General features: G+C 57.4%; 2 protein-coding genes across 3 annotated transcripts in view; both read left to right on the plus strand.

Annotated features, from left to right (window-relative positions):
* Nucleotides 1-16,048, plus strand: part of ASAP3 (ArfGAP with SH3 domain, ankyrin repeat and PH domain 3) — an 87,981-nt gene that overhangs the window by 42,442 nt on the left and 29,491 nt on the right. The gene's annotated exons all lie outside the window — the stretch shown is intronic.
* Nucleotides 3,969-15,914, plus strand: OPRD1 (opioid receptor delta 1). Of its 2 annotated transcripts, none has more exons than XM_080378861.1 (3): nt 3,969-4,376; nt 10,114-10,463; nt 11,174-15,914. In XM_080378861.1, exons 1-3 carry the CDS (start codon nt 4,159-4,161, stop codon nt 11,704-11,706), a joined length of 1,101 nt encoding a protein of 366 aa, XP_080234987.1. In that variant the 5' UTR covers nt 3,969-4,158; the 3' UTR covers nt 11,707-15,914. The 2 variants fall into 2 exon arrangements, with proteins under 2 accessions (XP_080234987.1, XP_080234988.1); XM_080378862.1 differs by lacking the exon at nt 3,969-4,376 and adding an exon at nt 5,137-6,827.

The raw sequence follows: 16,048 nt of genomic DNA on the forward strand, positions 1-16,048 counted from the left end.
TGCAAAAAGTCTTTCTCCTGGCAGCATGCAGAGGAAACATTCAGGAAACTTTCCAAGCAGCATCTGATTTTGAATTCCGGTGCTGTGGATTTGTTGAGGAGTTTATTCATTTGCTGCCCCAATGGGGTTATTTTGGCTCCTCTTGAGCACCTGGATATGTGGTGCGCTGTTGCCAGAGCCCCACAAAATGCTTTTGTTGAGGGCAAGTGGAAAAGCAGACAAAGGGATGGAGGAAAAAGGTGTCCACACATGTGGTGTTCCTTGCCTGCGGGTACCATCCAGCACTGGTTCATGCCAGGGTGTTAGGAAGGGTCATGGACAACGATGAGACCAAGATGCAGCACTTACGGTGGCATTTCAGTCAGTCCCCATCCCTGCAGTATCGATTCCAGATGCTAAGCTCCAGGTCTGAGCAGTATTTGCCTTGAAAGCAAAACTCTGCACACATAAAAAACCTGCTTGTGTAGCACTGGGAGGCGAGGAAGCGGCACATGAGCTGCAACGCAAGCCAGGGAAAGCCCGTGCATCCAGCACTTGGGGCAGCTCATCTTACCAGAAGCAACACTCAGCCCAGCTGAAAGCCATTGCACCCTGCTGCCCCAGCACCACTTCTTCACATTTTGGGCAAAAATCCCATAAAAAGGGGAAGCCAAGCACCGGGGAGGGGGAACAAAAATTATATCTTCCACTTTATGCATCACAGCCCTGAATTGTCAGAGGCAGGACTCGAGCTGGCTGCCAAACTAGAAAGTATATCAATATAGAAGTATTTATGTAATTTTTTATACATTCATATTTCAGTTCTATACCTGGCAGAGCTGCCCTGGCTCCCCGGCTCACACCTTGGCCCTGTGGCTGTCAGCACAAGCCCATCCTGGCGCTGCCAGAGCCCCGGTGCAAGGCTCTTTCCAACAGGACCATGGCAAGACAAGGTGAGCAGCACGGATGGAGGCTTGGTGTCCTCCTGAGTTCAGGAAAATCTTTGGGGGGAAGTCATCTCCCATCGTTTCCTCCTCCATTAACCTCCAGACATTCTCATGGATTTTGACTGAAGTCCTGCCAGAGCAGATTCATAACTCCTGTGTGTTATTTTTATGGCCGTTTTAATTAAAAACAATAAATTCCAGAGGGGAAGGGGGTCTTCCCACAGTGAAATATGCTTTGTTGAGTTTGCAGCCTCTGAGTAAATCAAAACACTGCCATTAGCTACAGCTGTAAATCCCCCGACAGACCCCAGCTTGCCGGGCAGATGAGCGACATGAATTTTCCTCCTTGAGAGCCTCAGCATCGCTGTCACCACCCCAATTTAACACCCCCCCTGCACAGGGGGTGTTTGGAGGGGGTGGGAGAGGGCAGCATCCCCCTGTTATCCAGGTTGTGGAGGAGAAAATACAGGCTAAGACAATGCCACGGAGAACTTCCTAAGAGGAGCAATCCCCTGTAGGAGAGCAAGACTCGACCCAAGATAAAGTGGCATCAATTAAACCCAGGGCTCAGAGAGACGTCCTGGCCGTGCCCTCGTTCCTGCCTGGGGGCTGGCCAGCCCAGAAACGGGGTCAGGACTTGCAGGAGCCATCGCTTCCCTTCTGCTGCACGCACGGTCCTCAGGCTCCATGCACCGCAAAGGGGTGATGCTCTCCCCTCCATCGTGACCTCCTTGCCTCATTTTCCCTGATTTTGGAAACTACATCCATGGCGCTAGCCCAGCGCAGGAGGTGGAGCAGCAAGAACTCAATGCAGGCGGATGAGCAGCAAAGCTCTTTAAAGATTTTCCATTTGTTTCATGTATCTGCTGGGTTTATTTTTAACATTCCAGCTGAAAAAAATAAATAAATGCCGGAGAGACCTGAGCCCAGAGGATGTGTTTGCTGGAACCTGCCAGGATGATTAGTCCTTTGCAGATAACCCCTTGGAATAGTCAGTGCGGGGTCTCTGGCCGCACCAGGAGCCAAGCAAAGGGATGAGCTCTCTTCCAAAGAGCTCCTCAGCCACGCTAAAAGCTATTTTGCAATCCCCGACCCGACGTTTCCCTCCCACCGGGAGCGATCAGCAGCCAGACTGCGTCAGAGCTGTGCACATCAGAGACTCGCCACCTTGCTCTGGGCCTGGGAGGCTGTTATCACCCCGGGAAGGTGTTTAAAGCCGAGGCCTGGATGACACACAGGTGCAGGACGCAGACCCCTGCCCTGCCTGGGCTCTCGGTGCCTCCTTGCAAAACCAGCACAGGAATGGAAACACCCTCCAGGCAGAGAGGCTGATGCATCGCGTCAGGATGCAGAGTGCAGGACCCAAGGCAGATATAGCACATTAAAGCCATCCTCGCGCTCTCCGTTCCTGCCAGTGCCCATCCCACCAGCCCTCCGGGACAAAGCTGGAGCCGCTGCCACCAAAACCCTCACCCTGTGACGGCAGGGACCCACCGCACATCGCTGCTGCCTTCTCGGTCAGCAGCCCAGGAGCTGTTTACCATCTGAACCATCAGATGAATGAAAAGCTATTAATTCCCTCCTAGGCATTTTGATGAGGCTCTTGATGAAATATCTGGATGCTTCGACACTGCAGGAGTTTTGTGCTGGCAGAGCACTACGCAGACTGAAAACCCCATTTCCAGGGTTGAACCAGCTGCTGGCCTTTCCTCCACGTCCTGCATCCACTGCTCCATCCCTCCTGAGCTGAAAGCTCCCCAGATCACAGCAAACCATCCTCCCCAGTCGAGCCTGCTCTGTCCCAGGGCGCAGGGCAATGGATGAATCTGTCCCCAAAGCAAAGAGGTGATGGAGTCACCCCAAATGTGGGTTCCCACAGCCCCTGGGTCTCCAGGAAAAATTAAGGCTCCTGCCTCTCTGCTTTGCAGACTCTGAAAGGGGGAAGAACTGCCAGAGGAGTGGGGGTCCTGCCCCAAGGATGCATTCTTGGTAAGGGGAGGGTGACGCTCAGCATCCCACGGAGCAGGTGGCACAGATGGGTCTGTGTTTGCACCCGCACCTTGCAGCATCCCCCTAAATCCCTCACCCTGCAGCAGCACCCCTCCTTCTCTCCCCCAGCACCCCTCCTTATCACTCCCAGTGTTGCTCCCCCAGTCTCTCTTCAGCATTTCCCCCAAACCCCTCACCCCACAGCAACACCCCAGACCCCCACCCCTCCCCCAGTCTCTCTTCAGCATTTCCCCCAAACCCCTCACCCCACAGCAACACCCCAGACCCCCACCCCACTGCCCCATCAAACCTCCCCCACAGCATCCCTCCTGACCCCTGTTGCAACATCCCCCCAAACCTCAGCATCCCACAGACCCCCCACCCTAGAGCATATGGGGGGAGAGAAGGAGGGGGAGAAAAAACACGGGGGGGGGGGGGGGGGAGGGAATTGGGGAGACTCCAGCTTTGCTTTGAGGACAAGGGGATGTTTGCACACTCCCCCCCCACTTTCCAGACAAAGAAAATCTGAAACAGCTGTAGCATGGAGATACATCGTGCTCCCCCTCAAGCCCGGGTCCCCCGAGATGCTCGGGGCCGCCCCTGCAGCCCCCCCGGCAGGGAAGGTGGCAGGCAGGGATGGGGGGCAGGCAGGGATGGGGGCGGGGGGCGGAGGCAGGGGCTGGGAGGGCATGGCCCGGCAGGGAGACTGAGACAGGCGGAGGGGAGGGGGGACGGAGGGGGACAAAGGCAGGAACGGAGGGATGGGGGGAGGCAGGCAGGGCCGGGGGGCACGGGTGGGAAGCAAGGGGTGCAGGCTGGGAGCAGGGGGGCTGCAGGTAGGGACCGGGGGGGTGCAGGGGGGCTGCAGGTAGGGACCGGGTGGGCATAGGGAGTGCTGCGGGCAGGGAGCAGGGGGTGCAGGGGGGCTGCAGGCAGGGAGCAGGGGGTGCAGGGGGGCTGCAGGGGGGCTGCAGGCAGGGAGCCGCTGGCGGGCGGGGGGAGGCAGGGCGGGAGCCGCTGGCGGGCAGGGGGAGGCAGGGCGGGGGGAGGCGGGCAGGGAGTGGGGGGGAGGCGGGCAGGGCCACCCCCGGCCCCACGTGGCTCGGGGGACACGCCGGTTTATAAGGCGGGAGCGGCCGCCGCGCGGGTGCGGGAGGCGGCGGCTCTGGCGGCAGCGGGACTCGAACCCGCGGAGCTCGGATGCGCCCGGCAGCCACGGCGGGGCCGCGGCCACCCAGGGGCCATGGAGCTGCCCACGGCGCTGCCCACGGCTGCCGGTACCGCCTGGGGCAACGGCTCCGCCTGGGCCCCCCTGCCCGGCCAGGGGGCCAACGACACGGGGCCACCGCGGGCCAAGAACACCACCTCCATCCTCATCGCCATCGTCATCACCGCGCTCTACTCCGTGGTGTGCGTGGTCGGGCTGCTGGGCAACGTCCTGGTGATGTACGGCATCGTCAGGTGAGAGCGGGCACCCCGCGCCCTCCGCCGTGCGGGGGAGGGTGTGAAACAGGCGAGCGAGGGGCCTGGGGTGGGCTGGGGGTGAGAGGGGAGCGTGTGCGGGAGCTGGGTGTGCGCCTCGGGTGGGCATGCATCAAGTGTGAGCCGGCAGCCAGAGCCAGTGTGCACCATGTGCGAGGTGTGAGATGGCAGCAGAAGTGAGTGTGGCCCAGGACGGGATGTGCACCAGGGGCAAGTGTGCACCAGGGGCGTGACAGCAGCAGGAGCGAGTGTGCACCAGGACTGAGCGTGTCCCACGTGTGACAGCAGCAGGAGCGAGTGTGCACCAGGACTGAGCGTGTCCCACGTGTGACAGCAGCAGCAGCGAGGGTGGGTGTGCACTGGCTGCGTGTGAGCAGGTAGCATGGGTATGGGTGTACCTGATGGCTGTGATGTGCGTGTGACCGGCAAGCACACACATGTGGGTGGGATGTCCACCCCAAAAAAAGGAAAAAGCAAAAGGAAAAAGCAAAGACGGCACGTGCACAAAGCAGCATGGGGGGTGCACGGGAGCCGGTGGCTGGGGAGGAGCTGGGGGACACACCCCGACCCCAGCAGCCGCCTGTTCCTCGGCCCTGTGTGGGAGTGGGGGTTGAGGAGCTGCAGGGGTGGTCACACTGCGGCTGGGGGAGGTGAGAGGCTGGTGGGGGATTTCTTTCCGACATGCAAATGCCACCGTTGAGAGCTGCGGTGTCTGCAGGGAGGCTCCCGAGCTCCCCCCCACCCCCAGCCCAAGGAGAGGATCTGGCGGGTCCCACCAGTACCTACCCTGCTCCATCAATGGGACCCGAGATGCGCAGAGCGTGGATTACCCACTCCAGCCCATTCCTGGCTCCACCGCAAGCTCGTGCTTGTGCCGTCGGCAGCTCCCAGCCGGCTGACTCCTGCTTTTCTCTAACAAAGAGCAGGACCCGCATCGCCCAGCCCCAGCTCGCCCCACGGCTGAGCTGTCCCCCGGCGCCCCAGCACGACCTACCGGCTCCAGCACAGAGACACCCACCCGTGTCCCAGGGGATGCTGAACCCCGCTTTGGCTCTGTCCGGCATGGCAGCGGGGAAGCAGGCACCGGAGCAGGACTTTGGCTGGCAGAGGCACCTCTGCTGAGGCTATCCCTGGGCAGGGAGGGGGTCTAGTGGGTGTCTGCACCCCAGGACAAGCAACCCACCTCCTCAGACAGGGCAGGGCAAGACGCTGCTGCACCCAGCCCGGGGTGCGACATTCCCGGCCCCTACGAGCCCTTTTGTCCGAGCCGCTGGTTGATCCTGTCTGGGTAAGACGGGTTGATGTGGCCGAGGCTGCTGTTAATATGGGGAAATCGATGTGTTGCAGACCACAGACCACCACCGGCAGCGAGGAAGCACGGACCCCCCCATGGCCCCCGGGCCCTGCCGGCAGTGGAGGCAGGAGCCATGCTCGCCATCACTGCGCTGCGGTGACCACGCAGAGACTTCACCCCCTCCAGCCTGGCAGGAGGGAGCACTCTCACTGGGTGCCTGGGCTCCACAGCGCTGAGGGGGGGCTTATCCTGGGCCCCCCAGGATTCATGGGGTTAACCCCAATTCCCATCACCCCAGGGGTTGCTGTAACTCCAGCTGGGGCCAAAACCCTGGGGCCAAGCCAGAGCTTGTGGATGGATTTAGGCAAACCCCCCATTTTTAACCATTTCCACCACCACCCCAGCACTCTCAGTCCGTAGCAATCATTACCGGAGGTCAGCATGGCCCGGCACTGCCTGTGCACGAAATAAATGCCGTGACTCACCGGCGGGGAAGGAAACCAGCCCCGAACGTGCCCACGAGCTGCACCAGGCTGCCCATCACCCTTGCAGCAGGTCCGCCACCCCTGGCTCTTGGGTTGCTCTGGTACTTTTAACCATTGGAGAGGGTGGGCGATGGGCAGTGGGATGGGGGTGTCACTTGCTGACCCCACCTGACACCAGACGGGATTTTTCATCCACTCGAAGGGGCTTTAAAAATCAACCCTAGTCTAAAAAAAGCAGATTAATGTAATCGTGGCAGAGACATACGCCACATACAGTGTCATGGTGAAGGATGTATGTTATTAGACCCCCTCCAGCTGGTTCTGCTCCGTAAGGAAAAGGAAAGGCATTTTAAAGAGAAAGCTTTAATGTGGTACAAACAACATCCTCCCTATTAACTCACTGAGTAACCTAATGTTACCCGTGCTTTAGAAAGCCTGACTCTACAGCTTCCACACATCCCGAGAGGGGCAGGGTTTCTTGTCCCCCAGTTTCTGACCCACCAGCTGATGCTGGAATTAAGCACATCTCCCAAGGAATGAAGAAACGTTCCTCAGAGCCGTGGGGCAGGAGGGGCTGGCCGAGCCTGCTGGGCATTTCACGGTGCTTCGCTGGCAGAGTCGCTCACGTCGCAGGGATCGGGCCAGGACTAGGTAGGCTCCGCTAGGGAAACCTGTGTCCATGCAGGATAGGGCTGTGGGATGGGAGCAGCTCGGATTCAGAGCTTGCAGCCTGCAAGCACGGCTGGAGCGTGTCCTGCAGGGCTCAGGGTCCCTGGGGATGCGGTGCTGAGGATGCCGCAGAGTCCGTGCATGCCAGGGAGCAGGCAGACGCAGGACCCTGCTCCAGGGCCCCCAGCTGAGCTCCCCAGACAGACACCCAGCACCACAGAGAGCCGAGCACAGCTGAAACCCAAAGCACTCCTTGCTCTGAGCTGCCAACAATCAGCCAGGCGCCCAGAGGAGCTCAGCACCCTTTGACAGCAGCGCAGCCGGCAGCTCTGACAGTGACCAGCACTGCAGTTACCACTGTATGGTCAGGCGTTTTTAAAAATACCCCTGGAAGCAATTTGCAGCTGCAAGCTCAGGCTTGCAAGTGCCCACGTCCCCGCAGAGCCCATCAGCCCCCCGCCAGCTCCCACACAGGCTGCGAGGGCATCCCTTTGCTGGGCGCAGGATTTGTTGAGCCAGGCTCCTTAAGGCAGCAGCTTTTAGCAGCTCCAGGAGTTTTGCGAGTGGTTTCTTTCACTTATTTATTTTCCAAGAGGTTTGGAGACCTCTAAGAGGGTCCCTACCTGGGAGTCCAGATGACGGCATCGCTGTTGGCATGCAGAGCTGCCCTGCGCTTGCTCCGGCCCCTCCAGCTCCATCTCCGTCAACACCTTCCAGATTGTTTCGTTCAAGTGCGTAACTTCCCAATCAAGGCACTTGCTTAATTGCGATGGGTTTGGCAGCCTGGGGAGCTCCATCAGCAGAAGCGGCCGGTTTGCTCTGCTGCCGGTAACAAACCTCTTTCCTGGAGCAGCAGCTTTGTCTGCAGCTCTGGGGGCGTCACCAGGCTGGACCCCCCACCCCGTGCAGTGGGTTTGACCCTCAGTCCCAGGGCGGGATGAATCCTGCACTGAAACCCCAGTTCCAGGGGCTAAATTGTCATCCCCATCATCCCAGTCATCCCCATCCCTTCACCAGCACAGCCCCATCCTGCCTGGGGAGGGGGCTACAGCGCTGCACAGCCCCCCCTTCCCCCCCCCCTCCAGCACAGCTGGCGGGGGCTTGGGGAAGTGCTTACCCAGCATGGCCGAGCACGCCTGGCAGAGCATGGCATAAATCACCGATTTTTTCCAGAGACCAAAGAAGTGTGAATCTACCTGAAACGACTATTTTTTAATCTAGGCGAGGTAAAACCTAACAATAAGACAAATCCTCAGCTTGTTGTTTAACCTGGAATTAGGCTTTTCTAGGAGATGCATTTGCAAAACAGCTTGAGAAAGTAACACTAAAGAGAACTGAAAAGGACTTTTCAAGGAAAAGACACTTTTAATGCCATATTAAAAATAAAACCAAAAAAAGTTCAACTGAAATATTTCCACCCTTGGGCAAGGGGCTGCCGTTTGCAGCCAAGGCGAAGGAGAAGGGAACGCTCTTGGAGCTGGGTGCCCATCCAAGCTGCTCTTGTCTCCCAGAGATAAATGGTTTTTTGTAGCTTCCATCTTCTGATTCTACCGACAGCACAACCCAGTGGGTCTGTGTCCCCCCCAGTGCGCTCTCCTGACCCTGCTGGGATGGATGGATGGATGAAGGGGCTGGATACCAGGGGATGGATGCTGGGGCTCTTTCCTACAGCAGCGTGCTCTCCGGCCAGGGCAGCAGAGCAACAGCCATCTGAGATGGGAGCTACTCAAGCCCCTCACCCCAGTTTACCCACCAGACCCCCCCCCACGATGGGGTCCTTCTATATGAGCTGTGCCAGTCACCTTGTCACCTGGCAGCCAAGGGGTTGCCTCCCCCCATGCACCGGGGCTGAATTCAGCCCCCCTCTGTCTAGGGCTGAACCCCACCCCGGGGGTGCTACAGGCAGGTTTAGCCACGCATGGCAACGCTCGTGTTCAAACTGACACTTTTGTTAATTAATTAGGGTGCATCTAAGCACGCTCAGGGCTGTGGAGGATGCTCTGAGCAACGGGGACTTGCTGGAAGTGAGCGCAAGGAAAGGGTTTGAGCCGCTGGTGTCACCCTGCCCACAGTCTAGCAAACAACTGGGGGCTGCTGCAGAGCCCCCCCAACCCAACCCAAACACACTGCCCTTTGGGGACCCCCGCCAGCCCCTCGGCAGCAGGGATGCGCATCCATTTTTCAACCCAGCCACACCATTCAAAGCATCGCCTTGAGCCACACCTGTGGGGCTGGATGCTCCAAGGACCCACCCCCACCCCCACCCGCCCTGGCACCCACCAGAACTGTGCCTCATCCCTTCAGGAAGGGTTTCGGTGCTCAGGACCGGCTGTTTTACCATGATATGACGAGGGCTGGAGCCGGCACACCAGCCACAGGCGGCTGCAGCCCTTGCTGAGCACCCCGGGGAAAGCAGCACCGTGCCCCTGAGCCGCGGATGATGACCGAGGCTTCCCCAAAGGCTCCGGAGCTGGAGCCTGGCTAATTGGGCTGCTTCCAGATGGCCTGTTTCCGAGGGTCATCGATCCAATTTCTGCAAGTAAACTCGACAGGGAAGCAAGCTAGATAATCACGATTTACTGGGTGGAAAATCAGATAAAGGAAGTTTCGGGAGGTAAAGGACATTGTGCAACTGATTCAGGGAAATGGAGTAAATCGATTTAGTTGGAGAAGTGACTTCTCTGAAAATTTCTTCAGATTTGCTTGGAATAAAGACGGCCACAGGAATAAGTGTCACCTCCCTGGCAGGGTAAGGGATAACCACTTCGGAAGGGTCCAGGTGCCAGGGCTTCAACCCACACTAAAACCATGCACGGACACAAGGACTTTCTCAACATGGTCCCTGGTCCACCTGGAAAGGTGCTGAGCACACCAGCGGCGCAGAAGGGCACATCACAGGCACATGCCTTTGCCCACCGAGGGCGATGGCACCTTGCGAGCAGCCAGGCTGTGACCCCTCCTCGTCACACTGAGCGTGCACGTGCTTTGGATCACAGAGTCATTTAGGCTGGAGAAGACCCAGCACTGCTGAGCCCACCACTAAACCACGTCCCTGAGCACCACATCTACACGTCTTTTAAATACCCCCAGGGATGGTGACTCAACCGTGTCCCTGGGCAGCCTGTTCCCATGCTTGACCACCCTTTTGGTGAAGAAATTTGTCTTAACACCCAACCTAAACCTCCCCTGGGCAACCCAAGGCCATTTCCTTGGGCATGGTAAGCCAGCCCTGACCATGTGTCACAGCTCCCTTCTCTGCCACCCCCAGGTACACCAAGATGAAGACAGCCACCAACATCTACATCTTCAACCTGGCCCTGGCAGATGCGCTGGCCACCAGCACACTGCCCTTCCAGAGCGCCAAGTACCTGATGGAGACCTGGCCCTTCGGGGAGCTGCTCTGCAAAGTTGTGCTCTCCATTGACTACTACAACATGTTCACCAGTATCTTCACCCTCACCATGATGAGTGTGGACCGCTACGTCGCTGTGTGCCACCCAGTCAAGGCCCTGGACTTCCGCACACCAGCCAAGGCCAAGGTCATCAATGTCTGCATCTGGGTGCTTTCCTCCCTCATCGGTGTGCCCATCATGGCCATGGCGGTCACCAAGTCAAAAGGCAAGTGACTTCTGGAAAAGGTCCCCTCCTGTCCTATCTGTCCATCCCGGGGGGGAGCTGGCAAACCCAAGCCACCGGTTCCTGCAGCAGGTGGGAGCTCAGTGATGGGCACCCCTCTGTGGGACCATAGCATGTCCTGCCATGGAATACTCGGCACAGTGTTATTTTCTGTCTTGGCTTCAAAGGCTGGAAACTGTTCCAGAAATTGTCCTCCCCCCTTCCCTACCTCCAGTCCAACCAGTGCCTCTCCCCAGCTCCTCGGTTGCAAATCAGGAGCCTAAAAACCCCCGCAGTGGTATCGCAAAGACCCCAGCTGGCCCACGCTGAGATCCGCAGCTCCTGTGTGAGGACACCAGCCCTCGGCTGCTGGGAAAGTTCTGGGCGTCTTGGGGAAGTGGGCAGGTTTCAGTGGAAGGTGACATGGGGATGTGACCACCACAGTGGTTGGGAGGAGACAGCATGGGGATGGCCCAGGAGGCTCTGCAGGGAACAAGTCCCTGGGTCACTGCACCCACTGCATCCTCTTGGCACCCCGGGGCTGGTGGCACAAAGCTCCTGGGGGGGTCTCTGCAGAAAGCTGGCGGGTGGGCATGGCTCTCCTTGTGTTTCTAACAAGCATGGACATGCCCAGCCGTGACCGATCAGAAGGCAGGCAGTATTCACAGCAGACACTCCACCAGCTCCCTCTCTCATCATCTTCTCTCCCACAGACGGGATGGTGCTGTGCACGCTCCAGTTTCCCGATCCTCCCATCTACTGGGACACCGTGACCAAGATCTGTGTCTTTATCTTCGCCTTCATGGTGCCCATCTTGGTCATCACCATCTGCTATGGGCTGATGATCCTTCGCCTGAAGAGCGTCCGCCTCCTCTCAGGCTCCAAGGAGAAGGACCGCAACCTGCGGCGCATCACACGCATGGTGCTGGTGGTGGTGGCAGCCTTCATCATCTGTTGGACACCCATCCACATCTTCGTCATCGTCTGGACGCTGGTGGACATAGATAAGAAGAACCCCTACGTGGTGGCCAGCCTGCACTTCTGCATTGCCCTGGGTTACACCAACAGCAGCCTCAACCCCGTCCTTTATGCTTTCCTGGATGAAAATTTCAAGAGGTGTTTCCGAGAGTTTTGCCTGCCTTTCCGAGCCCGCGTGGACCAGAACAGCTTCTCCCGCGCCAGAAACACCACGCGGGAGCGGGTCTCCACCTGCACACCTTCCGAAGCTCGCAACAAGCCAGCATGACTAGACGTGGGCAGCTTCCAGCGGGGCTGCCGGGACCACGGAGGGGACGACCTGCGCTCAGAAGTGACCCAGGTCACCACCACGGAGCTCTAGCAGGGTGGTGACCTGGGTGCTGCTCGATAACGCCGCTGGGTTTAAGTTCAGACTGACAGCAAGTGACTGCAAAGACTTTTTTCATCCTGGAAAACCAGGGATGGGGGAATCGGGACCCCCCCAGGCAATGTGGGGAGAGGACCAAAACAAGAGACAACCTGGGCAGGGCTGCCCTGCTGCTGGTCCCACCGTGGCTGGGGACAGTCGGCAGCCCTGTACACCCAACGAGGCCTGTCACCCTCCAACACACGGCTACTGGCAAAGCCTACGCGTCCTGGGACGCCGTGACTGCAACGACCACCTGCTTCTCCTGCATGGGCCAAGGTAGCACCACAGCCCGTGGCAAGAGGGGAAACGCTCCCCTGGCAGAAGCGGACTGTGCCAGGGGGTGGTGCCACATCACGGGGCCTCACTCCATCCCCCCCTGAGCTGTGTCTGGTTGTTTTTTACAACCAGAGATGGGAAGAGAAAACAACACCACTTCAGAGACACTGTTATCAAAGAGCCCCAGATCCACAGGAAAAAAATTACTGGAGTTCTTCAAACAGGGACTGCCTCCAGAGGACAACTTTCTACTATTAACGTCATTACTGTATTATTTAGAGACCTCCGGCCGCAGCCAGGGCAGCCCCAGACACGGATGTGATAATGGGAATATGGATACACGGGCAGGGGCTGGGTAGAGGGATGGAGCAGGACGCATCCCAAGCCCAGCCCATGTCCACGTGCCAGTGCCAAGTTCCCCTGGCCCAGCATCCATCAGGGCGACAGGGAAACCACTTCCTCACCCGTCTGCCCCCAAAGACATTAAGGCTGAGAAAGATCTCATTAAGGGAGCAATTCATGGGAATTTGAGGAGTTTCTCGCAGTGCTAAAGCAATTAGGATGGACTAACGGGCGGCGCTGGGAGGGCTCTCTCCCCTGCCTGCCGGGTGAAGGATGAGCAGTAGCACTGCCCCAATTTCCTTTAGCAAAGCCAAAAAGGATAGGGTTTTTTTTAGAAGAAGATGGGAAAAACATCACCATCATTTCATAGTTTCCCAAGCAAAGACAGATGTCATACAAGCACTGGGAAAGGACCCACCACCCACAAGAGGCACAGATTTTGGGATTTCATGCTCAGCACTCATCTGGTCGGAGCAGCCATCCCTCCGAAGAGGCAGCCAAGCTCCAAGGCAGCACATCCTGCGGGAGCCACCGGCCAGGGACCTCTGGACCACATTACCTGCTGCTAAACGATGACTGATGGGTCCTCCCAGCCTTCCGCTCACTGAATCCCCCATGCTGGCTGCCAGCAGCATCCGGGAGCCACAACTTCTCCTTCCTCTCACCTTCCCACCACTGTGGCTGCAACTGGGAGGTCAAACAGCCGGAAGAGGAGGAGGAGGCGGTGGCTCGGAGGGAGCCATAATAGCATTTATTGGACAAATTGATGCAGCTGGAGGAAGCAGGCCAGTGCCTGGGTGCACCTGGGGCTCGTGGGCTGGATGGAGAGCCTGGGCTGCATCTCTGGTTTTTCCAGTTGCATCAATTTAGCCTAATAAAGGCCATTACCTCTCCTTACCAGCCCTACCTTTCTCCAGAGCCCGTGGAAATTGCAGCCTCCCTGTTAGGAAGGCAGAGCCGATGAGGCAGCCAAAACCAATTTCTCTTTCAAAGGAACCAAATAAGGTGAAATTGCCCATCTGGGTCTCGAATCAATTGCTGCCGAAGCACACGAGCCATCCCCTTGTCTGCCTGCCCCTGTCACCCTGCCCTGAGCAAAAGCATCTGGCTTGGTGTTGCATCAGCCTGGAGACCTCCAGCTCCTGCCCAGGGCTCCTCTGGATCCCTTTGCAGGCACGGATGGAGTCCTGGACCACCAGCAGAGCCACGCTTGGTCTCCTCGTCCCCTGCCACTGCAAGCCTGGCTGCTTGTGGAGCATGGAGCATCGGGTGCAGGAGGGCGAGCAGGACAGGCACTGGGGCAGGAATTGGGGGAGACCCCCAGGGTCCTACAAGGCTGAGCTTCAGCTCCATGGGAAGAGAGACTAAGGTGTCCAGAAGGAGTTGGAGACCACCTTTCAGCTCTCCACCTCCACCCACCCTGGGGGCAAAGCCCTCAGCAGCATGTGGTGGGAACGGCTCTTGGTCTGGAGCTGGTTCATGGTGAGGTCTTGGCAATGGTGGGGGTCCCACCAGGGCTGGGTGTCCCCGCAGGGGTGGAATGTCCCACTCTGGACCAGGACATCTTGGGTTTCACTCCAGGATTCAGCATGAAGCTGAATTCCAGCTTGATATCTTAATCTGGGGGGTACCCCCCAAAAATGTGATGATTCAAAATCATTGACCTCTTCACTCACCTTGGCCAGTGTCTCAGTGTCTCCTAGAGATACCAACGCCATGATCCAGGCCGGTAAAGGCACGAAGGACTGCAGAGTTCCCAACCACAGCAGCAGTGCTGCTGAGAGCACAGCGAAGAAACTGGGGGACACGGGGGAGACGGACCCCATCAACCATGGATGGGGCATCTCTGTCCCAGCGCAACATGCTGTCGTGTTGGGGGGGTCCAAGCTGCAAGTGCTGGGGGCTGCAGGATGGCTTGGGACTCCACAGGCAGCTTGGCCACCCCCCAAATCTCAGCCACCCCATTTCCCATCCCCACGGGGCCTTTTTTCCATCTGCCAAATTCTCAGCTTGCTGGGACGTGTGCCTGCAATGGCCTTAAAGCAGGTTAAAAGGCTTCAAGCCATTATTTTTTAAATACAGCCACGCTTGGGCAGAACTCGGAGGCCAGGACATGGGATCGTGGCTTTTCTTAGCTTAGGTTTTTCTGAAGAATAATAAAAAGGAATATTCCTGGGGGAAAAGGGGACGCTGATGGCAAACACTGTGCCGGAGCCCTTGCAATGACACGGCCCCAGAGCATCACCCACCTGCCTGTTCCAGCAGCATTTGAGGGCTGGTCTGGCCTCTCCCCACAACAGCAACCCCCCTCCCAGCTCCACCAGCCCCTCGTTCAGGCTGGGAGCACAGGGTCAAATCCTGACCCAGGGAAACACCACTGGGAGCTTCTATCTGCCCGTGCAGGGCCGTGCCGCAGCTGGGATGCTTGGAGGGCACTCTGTATACTTATATATATATTTAGATATATGTATATCTCTCTGTCTATAGCTGTATGAAATTCAAGTGACCCCAGGTCACCCCAGCCCACCCTGCTATAGCAGACCCTGCTACTCTGTGTGATGGAGCTCAGGCTCCTGCCGGGTCCGCAGCACCGACTGGGACCTCGCAAAGAGCTTCAGCTGGTACCTCCAGCTCCAGCCCTCGCGATTCTGGGCTTTTGATGGCATTTCTGTATAGGAACGATGCTTTCTAAAAAACTAAATAAAACAAGAGATAGCAAGCAGTTTCCAGCTCTCGACTCTCAGGGTGATGTTCGGGGAGTGATGGGAGAGGAACCTCTAAATTCAAGTTTTAAAGACCCCCATACCAGGAAAACCCCACCTTTGTGAAACAGGGAGTCTCTTTAGCTGGGGTTATTTTGCCAGCACCGATAACCAAAAGCCTTTGCACTGCACCAGCGGCACGTGAGGGGGTCCTCTGCTGCCGGTGATCCAGATAGTTTTATTTCAATAGCCCAGCAGCTCAAATCCTGGCCCAAATTACATTTGTAATTTAAATGCTAATGAGGATTTAGTGAAAATCCAACGGAAAGGGGTGTTGGAGCCTGTAACTCCATTCCCACTTAGTGAGACTTTGGATGTCAAAGTATTTATTGCTTCTGCCGTGTCAGTTTGTGGTGTTTTGTGAGTTCCCAAAGAACGGCAAAACCGCAAAGATGTTTTGGGTGGATGCGAAAACCAGACTTCCCACCTGGAGATGATTTCTAGCAGGGTCATCGCTGCTCCAGCACTGCTCCAAGACCCTTCTCCATCATCCAGCACCCTCGGGAACCAAAGCTGGGCACCGCCCCCAGTGATTTCACAGCCCAGTTAAACCAGCAGCCAGCCCAGCTGAATAATGCAGCGACGCGTGCCAGCACACGGGAGCTGCCACGCACCTACAAGCTATTTCCAGGGACCATCTTTACAGTCTAGTAACACATTCGCTGCAGAATACATTCTTTTTTTTTTTTTTTTTTAAAATTAATCCACCAAATAATGAACCCTAATGTAACAGGCTTTATTCTTACACGTGTGATTAATTATGAAGCCGCCTGTTTCTTTGTCTGCACTGCAGGTTTAGGCTGACTTTGTAATTGCATTAT

Source organism: Falco punctatus (genome assembly GCF_963210335.1).
Source record: "Falco punctatus genome assembly, chromosome: 3".
Taxonomy (NCBI): Eukaryota; Metazoa; Chordata; class Aves; order Falconiformes; family Falconidae; genus Falco; species Falco punctatus.

Excerpts from the sequence above, each read along its gene's own strand:
- OPRD1 (XM_080378861.1), top strand. The coding sequence starts at position 4,159 with ATGGAGCTGCCCACGGCGCTGCCCACGGCTGCCGGTACCGCCTGGGGC. Across the intron at positions 4,377-10,113 it reads GTGATGTACGGCATCGTCAG|GTACACCAAGATGAAGACAG; the intron begins GTGAGAGCGGGC and ends TGCCACCCCCAG. Across the intron at positions 10,464-11,173 it reads GGCGGTCACCAAGTCAAAAG|ACGGGATGGTGCTGTGCACG; the intron begins GCAAGTGACTTC and ends TCTCTCCCACAG.